This window comes from Myiozetetes cayanensis, unplaced genomic scaffold (assembly GCF_022539395.1).
Source record: "Myiozetetes cayanensis isolate MyiCay16 unplaced genomic scaffold, myiCay2020 scf21, whole genome shotgun sequence".
NCBI classification, from domain to species: domain Eukaryota; kingdom Metazoa; phylum Chordata; class Aves; order Passeriformes; family Tyrannidae; genus Myiozetetes; species Myiozetetes cayanensis.
Window position 1 is genome coordinate 3,471,183 of NW_026087423.1, and position 22,375 is coordinate 3,493,557.

A 22,375-nucleotide genomic window follows, 5' to 3' on the forward strand; every position below is an offset into this window, starting at 1 on the left:
TGGCAAGTGCCACGACCTTGGATGCATCTGGATATGGGGGCAGGCAGAGTGGGAAATTCGGGTGGTGGGCTCTGCCCAGGGCTGCACAGGCTGCAGGGCCAATTGGGAGCCTTAGAGTGTGGGGGGGAAAGAGCCATAAAGCAGATATTTCCCATTAGAAAGCTGGTGAATTCCCTCTTGCAACAGTTTGCTTCTGAAAAATGCATTTACCAGGCTAAAGATTCTTCAGTGGCAGCATGGGGCCCCTTGGCCACCTGCCACCATCCAGGGGTTTTTCGCAGCTGGGCACATGGTACACATTGTCCCATGGCCACTGCTGCTTCCCCACCCTGCAGCCCACTCCATGCCACTTTTTCTTGGGAAAACCAGCTTGGATCCAGCCCCATTGGAGCATCCCCTGACCCCTCCACCTTGGTAGCCCCATGGCCAGACCGGCTCAGCATCCACCCACATCTGCCACAGCATCCGAAGTGGAGCTGTGCATCGCCTTGCAGGTTCACATCTCAGTTGCAAATGTTATTTTAAGCAAGGAGCCCTTCTTCCTCCTCCTCCCTGGCTGAAGCAGGCAGTGTGTTGGAGCAGGCAGTGGGGGGCCCCCCTCCTGCCAGGCTGGGCTGGCTGAGTCAAGGGAATAATTGGTAGGTGCTTCTGGAGTGCCATGAGCAGAGGGCACTCGCAGCCTTTGTTTATTGACTCTTGATGATAATGAATACTTCCAGAGATAATTATTGATTTTCTGCATTTGCAGTAAACCTGTTTGGCTGGGGAATGGGCAGAGCAGTGCCACGCCAATGGCACGTGGAGGTGGGAATGGGGCGGATTAGGCAAACCCAGGCTTTGGCTCTTCCCGCAGCATACAAACCAAATAAGAAAAAAAAATAATTCAACATTTACAGAATAATATTTGTGCAGCTCCAGGACAAGCCCAGCTTTCTTCTCTCTACTAGGGGGAACAGATTAAAATTTAATCCTAGTTAAACACATTTTCTCCTTTCCCCCTCCTCGGGTACCTCCTGCACATACACAGCTTCGTCCTGCTGATCCCTTCTTCCCTTGGCCCTGAGCTCATCCTCCTCAACAGTAGCCAAACACCCACAGTGGCTGTTCACCAGAGCAGGGACCCCTCTCTTCTCTCCATACTCCCAAAATCAAAGCCTGGGTGTGGGAGGGGATGAGGCGATGGGGCCTTTTAAATGTGGCAGAGGGTAAAGCAGGAGAAGGGATAGCTGGAGTTTCCTGAGCATTCACACCTGTCCCTGAGTCAGGTAGGTCCCATTCACATTTCCCATGGGGTTTTGACCCTGAAATGGGCTTTGTGGGGCAAGGGGATCCTGGGTGTTTAATTGTGGGGTACAGGAAAAAATTCAACAGATAAAATCTTCTTCACTGAGCTAAATCATAACAAGGTGGCTGTAGGGCTGCAGAGCTGAGTGCAGCAAGTGGAGCTGGGGGCCAGCAGCCTTGGGAAGAGCCTGGTTTGCAGACCCCCATGCAGAAGGGGGAAGCCCAGGCTCAGCCCTTTGTGTCACTAAAACCTCCCTCCCCCTGGAATAACAGAAGAAGAGCTCTCTAAGGAAGAGAGTTTTAATGTTTTTATATTATTTATATTTTATTTTATACTTTTATATTTTATTTATTCATTTTGCTTTGGAGAAAGTTGTGCAGTTATCCTCCAATTCCCAATGTTCCCATCTCCGAACTCGCTCTCTCTGCTACAGTTTACTGCGCACATTTGGGTGCAAATGTTTGAACCTGGCAGAGACCCATGTTACCTCTGGGGCTGTAAATAACCCGGGGTGGCATTTATGGCAGTCCTACGGGGTGGGTAACCAGCAGCTGCGTGCTGCTGGCAAGGAGTGATCCCACAGGGTGGGCAGCACCTGCAAGGGCTCTGGGGATGCTGCAGCCGTGACCACCCCCATGGCATCAGCCCCACGGGTCCCTGCAGGACCACTGGCAATGCCACGGGTTAATAGACACACTAGAAACATAGACCATTGTTTCTGCTTATGATGTAGTGCCTTTTCTGGGTATCTTGTAATGCTTTCTCAGGCTGTTTATTTATGAGACAATTTATTACAGCTATATTCTATAGCAGTGAAGTCTATTCCTGGGAGCCTCTGTTAACCGAGCCAATTGCTTAATTGGCTCACTGATGTCTCCACTAGGTATGCCAGGAGAGAGGGCTCTTGTAACGATCGGAGCCTCCCTCCTGCCCACACACCACCCGTGCTGCTAATTTAATAGTGCAAACATTTATTATTCCTTTTATTTGGGAGTTAACGTTCAGGCGATTAGAGCAGTGGAAGGGGTGAAATGCCCTGGAGTGCCGTGAGGACCCTGGTCACAGCTGGGACTGGCTGGGGGATGCTGATGCCTCGCAGGGTATTTGGTTAATGAGCCACAAGGGGGGGTTTCGGGCTGACAGTGCCAGTGAGGCTCCTGCCTGACCCCCACCCCAAAACTAGGTCATTCACCAGCAAATCAGAGACCAGGGCATGTGTGTACTCACACCTGATCTCTCTTTGGTGAGCTTAATGTGTTCTGATGGGAAAGAGGTTCCTAATGAACAGGCTGTGTGCTACGGGAATGACTGGAAGGGCCAGAGGAAAACCAAGCTTGGATTTGCTCGGGTGGGGAGTTCCTGTCCCTGCCCAACTGCAGGAGAAGAATAATGGCCCAGTGGTGGCTGTCCCGGGAAGGTGGGTGCTGTCTGTGCCGTCCCCAGCAGTGTTTTCACAGTGTGGCTGATCTGGACCTCTCAAGCCCTTTCCCCTGCTCCCTCTGCTCTTTCCTGGCCGTGACAGAACCCAGAGGGCCCCCACTCCGACACCTCCTGCCCATGACACGTACAGTGTGCCCCGGGCCAGGGCAGAGCTGTGGCTCCCAGCCGGCCTTTCCCAGCCGTCGCCCTTGGGCAGTTTCCCGGGAGGAGCAGCCTCCCAGCGAGCATCTCTCCGCTGTGCATGAATGCCGTCCTTCCCTATCAGGCTTTTAGGCGACGTCTGGCAGAGCTGACAGCGTTTCTATAAGCCCTGCTGGATCCGTGCCTGCTCCCACTGCCGCCACTTCCTCAGGATCCGTCTCCAGCCGCCCGTGGCCTCGCGGCACAAATCCCGCCGGCGCTGTCCAGCGCCTGCCACCGAGGCTCTGGCTTTGTGACTCTCTGCGTGGGGACACAGCTCGGGGCTGTCTGACCCTGGGCACCAGTGGGACAGAGCCCTGGCACTGGAAGCAAGAAGCAAAACGGGGCAGGGAAGAAGGAGTTAGCAAACAAGGCTGCCAGAACAAGCCTTCTGCTAATTTTGTATTTATTGCAAAGAAGCGATTAAGTTTCCCTGTGATTTTCCTTCTTCTCCGGCTCCCACTGCCTATTGTTCCTGGCTCCATTATCCCCCTGCCGCTTACATAAACGTATCATGCGGGTTTCTGAGGCACAATAGAGAGAGTCTCATTCATCCAAGGTCACCAGCTTTTACTTGTGCTTCAAAGCATCTGGTAGAAGAAGCATTTTCTCCCAAAGACGTTTTTATTGTACTCAGCACAGGGGCTGAGGAAAATCTCGCAGCACCGCACTTGCACCGCCCCAGCCCTTCTTCCCTTCCCGTGCACCCGGTCCCGGCAGGTCAAATCCTGCCCTGGAAGGTGAGGAGTTGTTTTCTGTGCTGGTTGGGACCATGCTGTGGGGTTTCCCAGCCTGCTGCCACGCAGCCCCATGGCTGGGGGCCAGGAGCATCATGCTCCATCCCAGATAAATGGGAAGGGATGGGGAGAGGGAGGAAAAAAAGGGTTGTCTTCCAAAATCTTTCCCAATATGGGGTCCCGGTATGGACGAGTTACAGAGAGGTCTCCACGGCCTCCTGCTGCTTTCTCCCCCAGCTCTTGGCTCCTGGTTCTCCCTCTTTATTCCCCTGTGCCTGGTTGAGACTGGGCAAACATGAAGGCTACTGGTGACCTCTGTGGGGGAACAGGGCAAAGGGGAAAGTGCAGGATGGTGCCCCCCATCCAACAGCGAGCTGGAATTGTCTCCTGTGCTGCGGAACGTAATGATGGGATGGCACAAGGTCCGTGAGGGGGTGGAAGCCTCCCGGAGACACCTGGTCGGGGCGAGCAGCGAGGCGGCCCGTGGTGGTGCTGGTGCTGGGGGGGAGCGAAGCCCTCCCGAGCGGGGCCGCGGGTCCCCCGGAGCCGCCCCCTCCCCGGGCCGGGCTGGGCTGGGCTGGGCCGGGCTGGGCTGGGCTGGGCTCGGCCGCTCCGGGCGCAGCTGCGGCGGGGGCGGTGCCGGGGAGGGGACGGCGGCGGGTCCGGCCCCTCTGCCCGCCCCGCCGGCACAAAACGGGAGGCGGGGGCGGCCGGGGCCGCACTTCCCGCAGCGGGCCGGGCTGCGGGCCGAGCCGAGCGGGGCCGGGCTGGGCCGGGCTGGGCCGGCGGCGCGGGGGATGTAGCGCTCAGCACCGCGGACAGCGCCGGGGCCGGCCCGCGGGGCCGGGGGGGGCCGGGGGCCATGGCCGGCGTGCAGCAGGGCGAGAAGCAGCTCTTCGAGAAGTTCTGGCGAGGCACCTTCAAAGCCGTGGCCACGCCGCGACCCGAGAGCATCATCGTGGCCAGTATCACCGCCCGCAAGCCGCTGCCCAGGTAAGGGATGCGGGGGTACGGGAGTGGGGGGGTCTGGGAAACCGCACCTCCTTCTCGATCCCCAGCCCGCTCCCCAACATCAGGAGGGTTCGGAGTGTCTCTCTCCCCACTTAGTTAGTGACTGCACGACCCGGGGATCCTCTCCATGCCCGGGGCAAGGGGATGCTGGCTGGCTGAGCCCCCTCCCCAGGCAGGTGCTGGGCTCCAGAGCAGGGCAGGTTTGGGAAACTTTGGTGGTGCTTGGAGTCCAGGAGCTGGCTGATGCACCCCCAGAGGATGCAGAGTGAGGATCTGGGAAGTTCTAGCTGGGCTATGAAGGGAGGGCAGCGGTGGGGGGCATCAGCCAGAAAGTGTGGCTGTATCCATCCCTGCCCAGCAGAGCTTTGGGGTGTGTGTCCTGCTGGTCGTCTTGTCTCTGCACCACTACTCCTTCGTCAGGGGACCTTTGGGAAGGTGAAGTCCAGAGAGGGAAACAGCCTCCCTCCATCTGGACCCTGCCTTGTCACAGAGGGAAAGCTGATGCACTCCAGGGATGTTCAGCCCAAGGAGTCACTGCCATGGACTGGCCCTGGGGCTGGTGTCTGCCTGGTCCCACAGCCAAGCAGCCTTAGCTTTGCACATCTGGTGCCTGCCCTGTCCTCCTGCTCCGGGAAGGCCAGTGCCCCTCATGTTTGCCAAAGGCTGAGCAAACCCATGATATAAGGCAGGGGGACTGCAGGTACCCCCTGAGCCGCTCTGCCAGGCTCTCACATGGGCAGGGGTCCATTGTGGCTTCCTCACAACCGCGCACAATCTAATTTAAACCAGCTTTATTTTGCTGACTGTCTCAATATTGGTTAAAAATATCCTCTTTGTGCTGTTTTTATAAGAAAAGGAGGTTTTTGCTGGTTCTCTTCTCTCTTTGGTACACTGCTGGCTGCTGTTCACCTGGTGTGGGGAACAACCCAAAGTTCCGTGGAGGTGATGGGTCTGTGGACGAGAGGGGCTCGGTCTAAAGTGGGATGGGTATCGAGGGCTCAGCCTGTCCTAGGGAATAAAGAGCTCATGGGGAGGGAGCCGTTTCGGATGCTTCCCGTGCCAGTGGAGGCTGTGAACCACAGCAACAATGGGGATGGGGGTCACTTCTGCCCCTGCAGCCCAGCTGCTGAGCATGAATTTTTTTCAAGCCCTCTGATTTCCATATAACCCGGGTAGGAAAATGGGAAAGGCGCAGCTTTAGCTTCTGAAGGAGAAGAGCAAATCTTGTTTACACAGGCAACGTTTGCAGGGCTTCAGCCTTTGTGAGGGAGAGGAACCACGGTGTCGTTCTCCATCCCTTGCATCGGGCATGGTAGGCGTCCAAAGGGGTTGTTGGCAGGCTGGGTGCTGGCTCTCACACACCTCTGCCTCAAGGTGCCTGAGTGAGCTGTGCTGCTAAAATATCTTGCAGTTGGAGGTGAAATACAGCAACACATTAGGGTTTTGTGGAAATACAGCCAGCCTGGGTGCCAGGAATGATGCCCGGCTCTAAACGGCAGTTTGGATTGTGCGGACATCCTGGTGGGGCTGAGCACCGCAGCTCAGGGTGTTTGCAGCTCCCTTAAAAAGTTCCCAAACGCGTGTACCTCTGTGTTCTGCTGGCAGTGCCGGCTCTGGCAGGAAGGGAACTGTCCAGGCAGTGGCCGGGAGCTCTCGGCACGCGGTAAAACAGACCTGCCAGCTCAGCTTTGCTGTGGTTTGCACCTCAGCCCTGTGAGACCCTGCACGACGGCGTCCCCAGGCCGGGGTGTGCTCCACACAGCTGGCCACGGTGCTGCCAGGTCCCCGTGTCAGTGGAGCCCGGCGCCTTTTGTCTCCTCGCAGCGTGTGCCGCGGGCCGGGGCCGGGGATATTCCCTGCGGTGTGGCCATCTGTGCCGCTGCCCTCGCCACAGGTGTCCAGCGGGCTCAGCCCGGCGGGGTTCTCCCCGGGAGCTACGGGGCATGTGCTGCGCTCATCCCTGTGCCCAGGCACAGAGGGGCTCTGCTGCTCGGGGGGCTGACATCAAGGGCTGTGGAGACAGGGAGATGCAGTTCCCAGCTCCTCTCATCAGGGCTGCTGGCGCGGCTCACACCCCACAGGGCTCTGCCGGGAGCCCGAGGCTGCTGTCTGGGCAGGTTCACACGTAGGAGATGCCAGATCTCACATCTCCAGGGGCTTTGCAGTGGGTTCCCATCGGGGTGCACAGTGATGTCCCCAAGCTGGCTCCAGGCTTGTAGTCCAGCAATATTCAGAACCAGGCTCCTGCTCCCTGTTCACGGTGAGAGCAGCCCCACGGCACATGCAGCAGATCCTTTCGTAGTGGCCCCTGTGCCCAGCTCCACTCTGGGTTTGTTTTTCCTGAAGGTTTCGCTGCGCCACTGCTTGGATCGGCCTTTCTTCCCTGACGATACTCCCGGCTAATTTAAGAGCAAATTACTGCGGTGCCAGCAAGCAGAGCGCACCAGAGAGGAGATGGGGAGACCAGTTAGCCAAATGAAAAATTAAGATGACCATCTGGATTCCTGTTTTCTCCCACACTTGACAGCTGGTCCCCTGAAAACACCCTGCCCTGGCTCCGGCCCCGCGCTTCCTGCAGTGGTGGAGATGTTGGCACGGTTTCTAGGCCAGGGCTGCCCGTCTCCTCATCAGTTTTGCTGTCTGAGCCTGTGCCCTCATGGAGTGCCAAGGGGCTCAGCTGCTGCATGGGGGTCCTGCCAGGAATCTCTTCAGTGGGCATAGCCCAAAGCCATCCCTGCTGGGTGCTCTGGGCTAAGAGCTCAGTCCTGCATCCTTGTGGGGCAGGCATGGAGTTCTAGGATAGAAGGTGATTTTTTTTCCTCCCTTTCCAGCTGGCTCTGCCCTTGCCCCATCCCTCAGCACCACCTTCCTGCTGGTTCTGGAGATAAAGCCTCTTCCGTCTAAATTCCCATCAAGCTCTCTAGGAGGTTTGAGGGGTTAAAGCTCTGCTAAACCCACGGTTCATCCTAGAACAATCAAGTACATTAATACCATCCCTCTTCATCCTGCTGGGGCTGGGGGGGCCATGAAATCCAGCCCCCAACACAGCTTTGTGCCCAGAGCAGGGCTCTGCCAAAGTAAATGGATTATTGACCAGTTTGCAGAGTGAAAGGAAAAAAATGAGGTGATTGGGAAAGGGGCTTTTCCAATTAACCTTTTCCCACACAGGGTCTGGCGAGGCTTTGCTGTGCAGGAGGGGCTGAGGGACTGGGTGGTGGGGGGAGGCTGCTCAGGGCTGGAGCTGACCCCACACTTGCCTTTGCAGGGGGATTTCTCTAGCATATGCAAAATCCAAGTGTGGGATTTGAGGGGTTTGTGTGCCCAGCATGCTGGGGAGAAATGGGGTGAAGGACAGGGACCACCTACCCTGCCCTGAGCCCCTCTTGCTGAGCCAGTGTGCCCTCACTCCCTCTCATTGGTCCATAAGGATGGGGCTTTGGCTCTTGTGAACCGAAAATGTTTTTAAATCTCCTGTAATAAGGTGGCTCTGCCCAGCCTTTGGGGATGGGTGTCACCACTATGCTCTAGCCCCAGCCCCATCACCAGGATCCCCTTTCCTCCCTCTCGGCTGGGCTTTTGCCTGCATCTCTTCCCTGGCTACGACCTCGAACACAGTGCAGCGGCTGGGGGCTCCATCCCACTCAGCAGCCTGACTTCTCCCAGCGCTGCTGCATATTCCACCAGCACCCGTGCCAGGAATCTGGGAACAGCCAGGTGGGAGATGCCTCAGGGTATCCTTGGGACCCAGAGGTGATGGCAGTGCGGAGGTTTCTGGGATGCTTTTGGGGATGTTTGCCTTCCCTGTTCCCACTCCACCAGCCATGGTAGTGTGGTATGACCTGCCCTGTCCCCGAAGCTCATCCAAAATCCACTTTGAGGGCAGTGCTGGAGCTTGGGGCTGTGGGTGCTGGTGTTGGTTCCTGGGGCAGCCAGTGATGCCGGGTGAGTGCCGGTGGTGCTGGGGGAAAGGAGGCTCCTGCCTCCCTCCCTGCCAGATGGTCTAAGTGGGTCACATCAGGGCAGTGCAGGGGATTTGTGCTTTAACCCTTAATCCCCCGGGATGCACCGTGCACGGAGGGGGAGGGAGGGATGTGTTGCTGAAGTGGGATTAAGCCCAGTTTCACCGCCTGGTTTGCCATTGAAGGTGATCTCGGAGACGGGTCTGGGTGCTGCTGCAAACCTGCTGGGACAAGGGTGACGTGTCCTCCCCGGCTGCACTGGCACGGGGCAGGAGCAGTCGTGGCACCGCAGTGCCAGGGGACACAGCACCCCAGCGAGGGCAGGAGGCATCTGCCATTCCTCTGTGGCCTTTGCAGTGACTTTTGGCCATCCCAACCTCTGGCTCCCCAGCCACCTTTCCCGTGGCCCTGATCCCCAGCTCGTCCCCAGCGGGCTGGCAGCCCTTGGGTATCGATGCGGGGCGTGCTGCCGGGGAGGAAGCCCCGCTGGCAGCCCTGCTGTGCGGATGGTCCCCCACTCCCGCTAATCCTCCCCCTTGTTGGTCGGGCATCTGTTCCGCGGGAAGAGGCGGCGGCGGTGCCGGCCGCGCCAGCCGCCTGGCTGCCATCTGCTCCCTCCGCTCCCAACGAGCCCGAGCGCTAATGAGCCCGTGGCCCCGGCCCAAGGGGGGGAGAGGGGCTTGAAAAGAAAAGCGGAGGGGGAGAAGAAAAGCCCCTTCCTTGGAGGGGCTGTCAATAGGGAGGCTTTTGTCTGCCCCTGCCCTCCGGCTCCAGCTGGACGGCGATGGGAGCGGGGAGAGCTAATTAAGCAGCTCGGGAGCTGCTGGGAGGCTGCGGGCAGCTGAGTGAGGGGAAGAGCAGGGGATGCTCGCAGGACTCCCTCCCTGCTGCTCGCAGAGCCTTCATCCTTCTCCTCCTCCTTCCCCGGCCCTGTCCATCTGCCTCTCCACTGGACTGGTGCTGGGCTCCCTGTCCCTGCTGGCCTCCCTAGTGGGGTGGGGGGCACCTCTGTCCCCACCTCTGTATGAGGGACAAGGGGATGGAGGTTCCTGCTAGGGCTGGATGGGATGCAGGGAGTGCCAGGCAGTACAGTCAGGCTCAGCACCAATGGGTACCTCAGCCAGGTGTGCTGTGCTCCAGCGTGGGAAGGTGTACAGGCACCTAAGAATTTAAGGAAAAGACCACTGGAAGTCCCTGTAGGAGCCCCAAGCTCATGGATGGAGCTTTCTTAGAGGTACTGGGTACCACCAGAAGTGCTGCCTCTCCCCACTGTGCCCTTGCTGTTACCTCATGGGGCTTTGTCACCTTCAACTAAAAGCTCACCAAAGTGGACATGAGGCTGAGAGCTGTTCCCAGACCAGCACTGCAGGAACTGGCAACCAAAGGGGCAGTGGGAAATGCTGTGGTTTTGGGGACAGGTAATTTCTGACCTGTAAAAGTCCATTTGAGATCTCTGATGAGCTCTGCTTTGGGGCTCCAGTTCCCACACTCACCAGAAAGAACACAGGCACAACCTGGCCCTGCTGCTGAGGGTGAAGGTCCACAGCACCTGCTTGGGAAACACAGGGTGAGGCTCTCCCTGAATCCAGGCCTTGCTGCTGCCCCTTCTCTGGGGAGGGGGGAGCCTGTGGGCCTGCAGTGCCCGTGCTGTGCCAGGGGAAGCACCGTCTCCAATCTCTTCAGATGAGGGATGAAATCAGGTGGAAGGAAGCAAAAGGGGGGGAAACTCTGCTGACTGGCTGGAGGATCATTTTGTAGAAATATTTGATTTCACCCTTGAACAAAGCTGCTGCAGACACTGCCCTGGCTGCCAGGCAGCCCCTTGTCTGCAGATGCTGGGGATGCTGTGTTTTTGAGTGCAGCACTGGTGGGGTCTGGCACTTCAGGGGGCTGTGCTGGCCATGGGGTCTCCCCCCTGGCTCAGCACCATCCCAGCACTTGAGTGAGGCTGTTTCATGGATGTACCAACGTGTGGAGAACCAGGGCAGAATGTGGCAGTTTAGGGTCTTGCAGGGCTGGGGTCTTTCCCTGCCTGGCTCAAGAAGAGCTGGCAGATGCCCCCATAGCAGCACTGCGTCCAGCCAGCCCTCCTTGTCTCCCATCCCTGGAGAGGCAGGAGAGCAGGACACTTGAACCCTGCACATGCATTCACACCCCTCCCACGAAGTCCAGTTAATGAATATTTAGGGCTGTGGGGCCCTAAATAATAAATAGCAATGATGACCTTGATGACAGGGATTGCTAAGAAGCCTCTGCCCGGTGCTGGGTCCTGTGGCTGCTCTTGTCTCCTTGCTATCACCGTTGTGCCCCCACCATCCAGAGCAGCCTGTTCTGCTGTGGCTTGACCTCAGAAAGAGCCTCTGCAGACCCCACTCTGTGTGTGTTGGGGGGTCCCCACTTTTCCTTTGGGTCACTGGGCTTGGGAGATTTCTCCTTCCAGCAGGTCATGACGGGAGCTGAGCCTGTCTCTGCTCAGTCCCATTCCAACCCTTCCCACACCTCTGTGTATGGCAGCTGCACCTTTCTATACGCTCATTTTTCTATAAGATGAACTTATCAAATGCAAAGCCCGAGTCACTGAAATGAAATAATTTCGTGCATGACCACCCTTTCCTTTTCTCTCTTTTTTTTTTTTTTTTCCTTCTTTTCTCCCTGTGGCCACTGAAACCTCTTCATCCCTGCAAAGCCTGAGCCAGGCCAGCAAATCCCACCTGTTTTGGTTGCAGGGGGTGCCGGGGATTTGCCACAGCCCCATGTCCTGTGTGAGCCCCCAGGGGCTCTTTGCTGCTGGGAGAGTGGGGGTCTGCTGAGACCCACAGTTCTTTCCTGCCCCATGGAGACCCACACACTGCTCCTATCCCCTTGGTCCTCCTATGGCCCCAATCCCTGGCAGTGCCATCAGCTGGAAAACAGGACTGATGCCTGGATCAGAGTCCTTTGGCATTCCCAGCAAAGGGCAGGGAGAAAAGCCAAATCCCGGGAGTCAGTTCGCCTTTGCAGCCTGGCTTGATGATTTTATAGGTGTGGGCAAAGGCACAGAGGTCGTGGTGCCTAAAATCTGGCAGGAGTGGTGGCACAGCATCCCTACCAGGCCTTTGGTGTGGTGCGGATCTGGCACGTGCCGGGGGGCTGGACCACCCCCTCTGGCAGTGCCCATGTCTTGCTGCCACCATCACCTGGCAAAGGCCACAGAACCCTCTGTGGGACACCGGGTGCTGCAAAACTGGTTTCTCCGTCAGCCACTCGAGCCGAAAGCGCTGACAAACACTGGGAGTTTAAAAATAGCAGGTTTTTTCGCACGCGGCGGGAACAGTTTCCCTGCCAGCGCAGCGGGGACTGCAGGAAGGGCTTACAAAAAATAATGCAAGTGAGGAAAAAAACCTCTATTAAAAACTGTGCTGGTGTTTCAGGCGGGCTGAAATGAGTGCCTGGTCTGGAGGCAGCTCCACCGATGACCCGTTTAGCGCTTCATGTTTAATTTATGTCTCGGGGACATATGGAAGGAGAAGCAGCTGCTGCCCTGCCCCAGCCATCTCCTCATTCACCCCCGAGTGGGTGCCTGGGTGGGCAGAGGGGACACTGTGGGAAGGGCCTGCTGCCTGTGGGGCTGCTCTGCTCTCTCCTCCCTGGGGCAGGGGAGGCTGTGACGTGCTGATATGGGCTGCAAGAGCCTTTGTGCTGCTGGGCCCCAGGGCTGGGGTCAGGTGCCCATCTCTCATGCAGGTGGCTGAAAATGTTCTGAGACCCACAAGCAGTGATAAGAAAATGAGTTTTCTCTGCCTCTAACACCAAATTCCAGCAGAGCATCGTCCTGCTGGAACTCGATGGGACTTTGGCAATAGGCTGGTTGTACTGAATTTATCTCTGAGCCTGCGTGTATTGGAGGGTGACTAGAACAGAGTAGGGTAGGAGGTTGGGATTTTAGCTGCATTACTGTCAGGATGAAGAATTAGCCACTGCCCAGCAAGAGAAATATTTTTGCATTAAGAGAGATTTCACAGTTAAAGAGCTCCTGCTGCATTAATCTGTGGGTCAGCTGGAGCTGCCGTACAACCCCCCCTGCCCACCAAAGCTGTGCAAGTGTAACACCAATCTCTAATATCATGTAAATGTATCATAGCTTATTCTCCATGGCTCCTGCTGCCAGCAGAGCATTCCTGCTCTCCCAGAGTGAGTCATGGACACGGCTGTGGCACAGTGGGGGCAGGAGGTAGTTAGGGATTTGGGTAGATCTACCCCTGAGGCTGGTGGTTTAACTCTGGGGAACCAATTGCCTACCAAATATTCGCCCTCTTCAAATCCCCCTGCTCTGATCAGAGCCCAGCCAGGTTTGTTACCGTGGGGAGAAGCAAGACAAGTGGGGTCAGCGCTGCTTCTTCCAAGGGATCAGGTTCTAAATCGCCAGAAAACCCCAAGATCGGGAAGTTATACAAAACAAAGCCCCAAGGCGACAAAGGAGACCTGTGCCCACGTGTCGCCTGCCCTTCCCTGTGTGTTAGACAGGGTCTGTGGTTATCTGTCACCACCCACCCCATCCCTGCCTTTGTCTGCCCATCAGCCACACACTGGCCGGGTTAAAGGCCGATGGTGCGGGGCCCCCAGAGCGGAGAGGCAGGCGGATAACACGTGCTGGGAGAGGGAAGTGCAGGGGGCTGGGTGGGCACCACCAGCAGAGGAGGAACAAAGGGAGCTGCTGGTTAATCTCTGGCAGGGGCATGTGCAGCCTGACCTGCCGGGGAGCGCTGGAGCCCACAGGCTGTCGGCCTGGCTGTCTCTGTGTCTCTTAATGGAGGATGAACTTGATCTCCTGGAGAGCTCCTCTGGCCATGTCCCTGGACCTTGGCAGCCTTGGGGGTCACTGTGTGGGCTGAGCTCTGTAGGGCACAGGAGGTGTTGGCTGCATCTCCCCCAAGCTCCCAGGACACCCCCAAATACAGGGACTCAGTTGCCTGTTCTGTCTGATTGCTGGAGAAGTTGTTGGCACAGTTTTGGACCAGTTCTTGTGCTCTCCCAGACATTTCCCACATGTGGTTCAGGAGCCAGTGAAGGCGAAGGATGTCCTTTGTATCTTTTGGAGGGATTTTGGATGTTTCAGAGAGTCCAGGCTGGCAGACGCAGCTGTTTTGTGCTTTGGGCATGTCCCTGTCCTGCAATGTGCTGGGGCCATGTGTCTGTGCCTGGTGGCCAGGTCCCTGTCCCTGCCCTTGCTGTGAGCATGGAACATCTCAGCCCCTTGAGGGACAGAGCTAAATGCACAACACTGGCAGCACGTGCCAGTGGCAGGTTTGGCTCCCACTACTTGCTGCCTTGTGGCAGTATTTATTACCCCATTGCCTTCAGAGCTCCCCACAAGTGTTTTTTCCACCCACAGCCCCAATTTGCTCATCCCTATGTCTCCAAGAGGGCTGGGATGCTCAAGGGCTCTTGGCATGGGAGCTGTGCCGTGGGGATAGGTGGGTTAACTTTGTGGTGGAGGCTCATGGGCCAAGAGCTGCCTGCCGGCTCTCTGGGCTGTGAATGCCACCCAAGGCACATCCATCCCTGATTAATGGAAACTGAAAAGCAGGATCCTGAGGACCTGTGGCTCCCCTGCCCCTCTCCCCACTGCCAGCTGCCGCTGCCAACCCTCACCCTGCGCTGCCGCCAGGTTTGTCCTGCACGGAGCGGAGGACAGTGGGTCTCACCCTCCCCTTCCATGGAGGAAAAGCAGGCAGTGGAGCCCACAGACACAGCCTGAGCTGGTGCTGGGACACAGTCACTGCCCTGCTCCCCCCGCTCACCCTCCCCACCGCGTTGGTATCGATTTGACCTGAGCTCCCTTTAATGTGCTGTGATTTCTTTCAATTAGGCTTTGAGCGAGGTCTCTGCGACGTTCAATAGAGCTGGACCCGGCACAGAGCCTGGCCCAGCACAGTCCAGAGGGAGATGCTTGTGGATGCTCCCCCATCCGTGACAGGAGCATCCAGCCATGTCATATTTTCCCCATGTCCCATGAGGATGATTCCACCGCTTAAAGGTTGTTCCTTGTCCCCTCTGCATCTCCTGGCTCTTTCCATCCACTGGCCTGGTGGCTTTGCCACCCCAGCCCATAGGACAGATTTCAGCATCGTTATCTGGTTCACCTTCCTAAGTTAGACGAGCACTGGACCTGCACAGTCCTCCCTGTTCTGGGCAGGAGAAGCCCCTCCTGCCAGGCAGAGCTGAACCAACCCTGAGCACCCCTCGTCTTCCCACCCCCTGCAAAGCTTTCCCCTTTCTCCTTGGTGGCTGTCATCTCCTCCGGGATGTGCTTAGCCAAGTCAGGGCTTGGTGTCACATTGTTTCCGGCAAACTAATGGGCAAAGTGCTTGTTTCCAGAGATGGCGTGGAGCAGAAATCCCTGCCCTTCATCTCCAGCTGCAATTACCGAAGCCAAGTCGATGCAGTTGATGGTAATAGGATGGTAACACTGTCTGAATTTGTATTTAATGCTGATTCCGAGGGTCTATAATCTTCATCAGCACCACATGACTTTTTATAGAACAGAAAAATGTGAGAGCAGTTAATGAGCTGTAATTCTGGAGAGCTTCTGCCTTGATTGGGGCTAATTATTTTCTTTATAAAAATAATTAACCATCCACACAACGTATAGAGTGAAAGGCATGTGGCATTAATTAAACCATGCAGTATTTTCAATGCACCTTTATCTCCTGTTTCCCAGCACATCCCAAATAGGCGGTCACACACTGCAGAAAGCCAGGCCGGGCACAAGCTGGCATCATGCAGGGGCTTGTGCTGGGCACAAAGGACAGGTCCTGAGTGGGGGGTTGCATCCAGATCCCACTTCTGCAGCTGCCTGGCCCTGCATGTACCATAAAACTCCTCACTTGGGTAGGAAAGGCTGTTTTGGGTAGAATAAGGTGATGGTGCTCATGTGTGTGATGGGTGCAGAGGGGATACTGGAGGTGTCTCTGCTCTTTTGGCTGAGGAGCAGCCAGTGGGACCCTGGGGGAGCACAGGGGTCTGTGCTGTGTGCTGTCATTCGATGTGGGGCATCAGGAGATCCCAAAATTAAGGTGGTTGCTTTACACAGGCCAAACCTTTGTTCTCCAGCACTCTGAGATCCCGGGATGAGTCCCAGGCGAATGCGCCCCAGAGCCGGGTCTGTGCGTGCTTAGACACACACTTACATAATACAGAATTGTTAACAAAACTAATTCCTCTATTTTCCTGGAGGTATCCTGAGAACTAATGAATATATTTGCATAATCTTGATTTTGTTTATGAATAATTCTGGATTATCCAAATGTGAATAACACCGGGGCTTTGCCGCTCTGGATTGCCTTTCAGCTGAGGATAGCAAAGTGTTTTACAAATATTAGTTCAGCCTCACAAATCCCAGCAAGCAATAAAATTATTATTACACCCAATTAAAGATGGATGGGATGAAAACTGAAATGATCCTCTGCAGCCCTTCCTGGCAGGGTCTGCCACGGGGACCCACCTACCTCTTCCAAACATTCCTCCCTGGAAGCAGTAAGCCAAAAAATATCCCTCCCATTCTTTTTTGGGATGATTTAAAACAATATTCACAGTTGCAGAATGGTGTGGATGGTTGGGGAAAAGACCTGGGAGCAGACAGGGAGGTTTCTTTCAGGCTCTGACCCCCACAGGGCTCTGGGTGCTGCAGCACTGATCACCCCAATGACAGCCACGTGGCAGGGATGGCACAGCCTCCCTCCTTGGAGCAGAGCGGGAGCAGAAACCTTTCTGTCTTCCCTGCCAGAAGTTCTCCTTAACTGAAAACCTCCTCACCAGTCCTTCCTGGGCAGGTGACACAACCACTGAGGTGTTTGCAACAGGACCAGGGGGTGCTACAGGGAAGGAGGATTGGAGTCAAACCAAACCCTCCCACCTGAAGCAGCAATTTGTGAGTTCCCCAGCTCAGATGACACAGCAGTTGTGAGGCAGGGAGGCAAAGAGCCCTTCTGGCCACAGAAAACCCCACTGAGGGGGTTAAATCCCACTTGTCATCTTCCTTCCTGGGCTGGGGACATTGCAGAGGACGTTGCAGGCTCATCCCTCAGCAGCAGAAATCCGTTGCTTAATTCCTTTCCACAGGAGCTAGATGCTGCCCACGCTTCCCCACACGGGAACATCTGCTTCTTGCAGCCACTGAGCCCTCCTGGCCCCACGTGGCCCCGCCAGTGCAGCCCTGGGCACCGTCAGGGGATGGAAGTTCAGGAGATAAGCCCCAAACAGGAGGATTTCCAGGGACCCCTGCTGCACCAGACCTTGCTCAGGTGATGCCACTGAACACCCATGTTGGGACACCCATTCTGATGCACTCGTGGGTCTGTCCTGGGAGGTCTGGGCGTTTTTTAGTGGTGGAGTTATTTCAAGCTGAGCCCTTGGCATTGCTGCTCAGTAGCTGACACCATGACTGTGCCCCAGCACACAGAGTGACTCAGGGGGTGGTTTATTAATGGCTTGCAGCGACCTGAGTGTCCCTGTCCCCAGCCTGGATGGATGGATGGAGGGATGGGGTGGGCAGCAGTCAAACGGAGTCATTCCCAGGGCAGTTCCACAGGCAGGCTGCAGCTCCATAAACAGGTGTTTTTTTGGAGTTGTCCTAGTGTTGGGACTTCCAGTGTGTTTTCCCCTCTTCTTCCAGTGGTAATTCAAAAGAAGCAAGGAGGAAACAGCCGTATGTGAGTGGCAAAGGCAGCATTTCTGCTCCAAGTGGATCTTCTCCAGCCGTCTTCTCCTTGCTGCTTCCAACGTGCCTTATTACTAATTCATTTTTAAAGTGATCTCTCAGCACTCCCAGGAGCTCCTGGTAACTGTGTGCTCACAATTCCCTCTTTGATTAAAATTTAACGAGCTGTTATTGGCAAATACACTATTTCACTGCTGTTTGCCTTGCCAGATAGCAAGGATTTTGGACAAAGGAGGGAATGGGTTCATCTGATGGTCCCTGGAATAGGGTCTGGCACTGTGCAGCCATTGGGTGTGAAGGTGTTCTCCAGCCTGACCACGTTGCAGGTAGTGCCAAAGTGCTTCTTTTCTAGGATATCCTTCAGTTTCTTTCTTTTTTTTTTTTTTTTTAACCTTTGTAAAATGCTAAGGGTCATCTCCTGGTGCTCCTGGTGTTGTGTTGGGAACTGGCCAACCACAGCCACTGGGCTCCCTCCCTCTCAGCCCATGGTCCTCACCTTCATCCAGTTTGGTTTTGCCCTGCAGTTCTTGTAGGAGAGAACTTAATGAGAAATTTGAGCTCAGATCCAGACTTTTCCTAATCACAAGCTCTGCAAGGGCTGCTTCAAGTTGCCCCCATGCCTGGCCATGAGCTCCTGTCCCCTTCACCCAGGAGCAGTTGCCCCCATGGCTTTCTGAGGCTGCCTGGGGACAATGGCAGGGACGGGGAGAGCTGTTTGTGGTCAGCCAGGAGGAGAGTGGCCATGAGGCTATGGCAGGTTTTAGCATAAGCTCTCAGTCCCAGTCCCTCCTCACACCAGTTCCTGGGTCACTCAGGAGCCTGGAGTCCCCCAAAACACGGATCAGGGATGTGCAGGATTGCCGTGCCGTGGGGCAGCATGGCGATGTCAGCATGTCTGTCCACATTTGCAGGCACGTGTGACAGCCAAGGCTCCTCCTTTCCTATTTCCTGAGTGAGGGTAAAACTGGCTCCTATACAGACAAGGGAACCCGCAGGGTGTTTGTCTAAGGAGGAGGATTTAAGGACAGGAAAGGCACAGGATTGTCCCCCTGAGAGCAAGCAGCGTGCAGGTGCTGACGGGCAGGAAGCTCCACAGGGACCTCCGAGCCGGCAGCGTGGGAGGCTCAAGATGCCGTAGAAACCATTGGAGATGGGGCAGCAGTCCAGGTTTCCTTTAGAAACGATGTGCCCATGTGCCATATTCCTCGGGTTTGTCTCTGCAGTTGCTGGCAGGCAGTCAGCAGAGCCATCCTGCGTGGCTGGCAGCGAGGGAAAGCGACTCCAAAGCCCTGCGAGGTGACCGGGTGCTCAGGAAGGAAGCGGGACAGGGACTGGGGGTCTTGGTGCCCCTGGGGAGGAGGAGATCCAGCCGTGGGGAGCAGGGAGAGGCTGTGCTTGCCCTCGTGCCTGATCCTGCCTAAGAAGGATGGTCCGTGGAGAAATTGCTTTCCCCTGAGGAGTTTTTCCCTCTGCCAGGGCCATCCATCCTGTGAGCCTCTGCCACTGCCAGCTGGTGCCCAGGACAGAGCCCTCCCCGTGGGCTGCAACAGCACAGCACCCCCCCCAGAGCATCTGGCACTGATTCTGTGCCACTACCAGGGCCTCTTCCAGCAGGGAAGCTCCTCTGTTCTGGTCTAACCACGCATAGTAAATCAACTGCTGGAACATAAAGAGCCAAGCTGCTTTTTTGGCCCTGGATGTGCTGGGAGCAATCGTCAAACCCTTCTGGAGTCCCAGAAGGAAAAGGAGCCGCTGCCACATACAGGCTTGCAGCAGGACACAGGGTTCCTGGGAGCAGGAGGGGGAGGCGAGTCATGACTGGCAAAAATTTGATGAAAAATGTATATTACAGAATTGTATTTCTCTTCTGTGTTTAAACTGCCTCAAGAAAACCACGTGCTTTTCTGCAGCTGGTGCCTCTGCTGATGCACAGAAAAAAAAAAAAAATAGCAGGGAGAAGATTAAAATTGAACTGGCTTGGAGTCTGTGTAATCAAGGAAAATATCTCGGTGATTTGCTATTATAATTTTCAATAACAAACGGCAGGGCTCCTGGTGCACTAATAATAACGGGTTGAATGAGGTGGGGAAAGAACCTGCCATGGGGTGTTTGTGTGTGTGTGTGCTTGTGGGAAGCACTTCCAATATTCCCCTTCTCCTAATTTTGAAGAGGTATTTTTAGTGCACATTTCAAAGAGCTTTACATAAACACATCTGCTGGAGTTTTTTCTGTGAGATGTCTTTACAACCCTCTTTTCTGTCCCCTCCCTTTCCAGGGACAAGGGAACAGGTTGACTGTTTTATTTTTCAATCAGATGAGCAAAGCTGGAGACCAAGAGAGAAAATCAAAGGGTCATTTGCCAGCACCAAAAGGCTTCTCAACCCCAAGGGTGGATTTTAGAAATTATTTGAGCAGCTCAGACCACCCTCTCTGAAGCCTGGGGTGGAAGCACATGGGATGTGGCCATGGCAGAGAACCATGAGGGTGTGGGAAAACAGGGATCCTGACCAATCACCTGCCCTCTCCTGCACAGCCAAGACCTCCAAGTGAGGAAAGAGAGAAAAGATAGGTATTCCATCACCTATTTGTGCACTGTTACTCAGGAGAAGTGGCGAGAGCATCCCTGGTGTGAGGCGCTGTGGGTGCACGAGTTTCTGCTGCTTCCCCTCAGGATGCCCGTGTCCTTCCACAGGCTGATGTTCCCACTTCCCAGGCCAGGCATCCATCCATCATCATTTAATGCCAGTTAAGCACTCACAGCTATTGGGCTCATCAGAGATGCTTTAACCTTGCTTGTTTTGGGGCTCTGGTTGGCTGGAGCTGCTCCTGCCTTTTCACTGGGAGCTACAGAGGAGATGGGAACGTAGAGCCAGTCAGGGCTGAAGTGGGGAAGGTAGTAAAGCTCCTATACTGGTTTTCCAAGATCCTCTGCCCCGAGCTTTGGAAGTGCTGTCAGTGCAGGCCTGCCAAGCGCAGTCAGTGTTCGGGGCCTCTGAAGTGCTTGTGTTTGCAGCCGGGTGCACCCAGCACCTGACCCAGCTGTGTGTGCAAAGGAAAATAAAGGATGAAAAAAAAAAAAAAAAAGGCTTGGTTAGCATGATCCAGCCCCAGTTTGCTTACACTGCTGCTTGCAGAGCAGCTGGGAAGGGCAGAGGGGCTGTGCAAGGCCACCAGGGGCTGGGATTGCTGGAGCCCATCCTGGGGAGGTGAGGGATGATGCGGCTGTAGGTGGGGAGATGGCCTTGGTGCCAGGGTCTGGCAGCCAAAAGGTCACTAGAAGGACAATTTTCTTGCTCTTGTCTCCTCTTGAGATGAGTTACCGCGGGGAAAAGGCTGACTGATAAAAGCTTTGTGGCAGGACACTGCTGTGGGGCTGGGGCAGAGGAGCTGGGCTGGGACACTGGAGCCTGTGGGCAGAGGAGGGCAGTGCCCGGCCCCAGGGTGTCAGCACACAGGGATGTCAAATGCACACCAAACTCTCGCTGACTGCACGTCCCTGGGAGGCCAGAGGGGACGGGTGTCGCTGGGCTCAGCTCCCAGAGGAGCCTGCATCACCGAGTGCCACATTTCATGGCCTGATGAGATGGCACTTGGCCATGGCATGGAGCATGGCAGCCCGGGATGGAGGGATGGGGATGGTTTGTGAGGTAGCTCTGCTTGCTGAGGCAAAGAATGCCTTGTGCCTTTGCCCCCTCCTCTCTGGAAGGTGCCAGGATCCGTCCATGGACAGGAATGGCAGTGGTTAACTGGCCTCCGTAGTGCCTCCACAAAGTGGGGGTGACATCCCCTCCCCAGGGAAGACAGGATGGCCTCAGGAGATGGGGCTCTGTGGGGCACTGCTGGCAGCAGGGAGCCCAGTGGGATTCAGAAATGCAACATGCCTTTAGGAAAGGCTGGTGGGAAGCAGGTCAGGCATTTTGCAAAAATAAACAGGGACCTCCCCATAGCACAGCAGGCTGGCAACACCCACCCCTTCTCCTCCAGATGTACACAGTGTTTTATGGTGGAATCACCCCTCTTCAAATGGTTCTTTCCCACCAGTGACCTTTCCTGTATCATGTCCATTAGAGTAGCAATAGATCATTTCTCTCTGCTGTCTATACATCGTGTTAGGGAAGGAAAACATGGGAGAGTCCAAATATGGTACCGAAATAAGGAAATGGGCTGGCTGAGCTGTGAAAAGCAGTGCAAGGCTTGGGCTGATGGAGAGGTGAGAGCCCTGTGTGCCTTCTGCTTCCCCTTTCGAGCCACTGCAACCTTGGCAAAAATTGCCATGAGCCCAAAATACCCCTCCTGGACCAGAGACTGCTGAGATGGGAAGGGACAGGGTGAGCTGACCTTGGCAGGAGGTGGCACAGGGCATGTCCTGCACTGAGCTGGTGGCAGGCAGCCCACAGGTGTCCTGCTGGGGGTTTCCCATCAGGAGCAGGCCTGCTGCTTTTGGACAGGTCTGATGGATAGGCTGGACTTCTGCATGGGAGAAATAAAGGAAAAAGGAAAGTGAGTGCAAGTGATCAAATAGCCAAATGGAAATGGAGAAACTTGGAGGGCAGGTAGGATGGGTGGGCAGAAAGGCTTTGGTCCTCACTCCAATGCTGGAGCAGTGCTGTCCCCCAGCAGAGCAAACTCTGGGCATCCTTTTCATCTCCTCTTCTTCCTGCCTGCTCTGGCACGTCCTCCTGGCTGAGTGAGCCCCCACACTTCCAGTGGCATCACACTGAGCATCCTCACTGCTCTCCCGGGGCCAGCTCCAGCAAAACACCCACAGAGGGCTTTTCTTTCCTGCTGCAGGCACGAGCAGCAGGGAAGGTGTGATAATCCCTCCTTTGAGGCCACAGTAATCGCTCACACCAAACTGCATCACTTTTATATCAGTCATGAAAGACACCAAAGACAATAAGAAAAAAATACAGTTTTATATATATATTCAATCAATGTCCATGGAGCTCAACATGAGGGGATTACCAGCCAGTTTAGAGCGTTAGTGACTCTCAGCATCCATCAGAGGAGAACATTTGGTTGAATGGAAGCCAGCCTTTGATGGAATTGGAGAATAATTATTTCC

At 55.6% G+C, this 22,375-nt stretch overlaps 1 protein-coding gene across 4 annotated transcripts in view; it reads left to right on the plus strand.

Moving 5' to 3' along the window:
- Positions 1-22,375, plus strand: part of SRRM4 (serine/arginine repetitive matrix 4) — an 87,230-nt gene that overhangs the window by 34,527 nt on the left and 30,328 nt on the right. Inside the window, exon 1 of one of the 4 annotated variants that reach the window (XM_050317985.1) lies at positions 4,465-4,635. The exons of 2 other annotated variants lie outside the window; for them this stretch is intronic. In XM_050317985.1, the coding sequence (XP_050173942.1) occupies positions 4,505-4,635 (131 nt within the window). In that variant the 5' untranslated portion in view covers positions 4,465-4,504. Of the gene's footprint in view, positions 1-4,464; positions 4,636-22,375 lie in introns of those variants that run through there. One more of the 4 variants, XM_050317982.1, reaches the window with a different exon arrangement.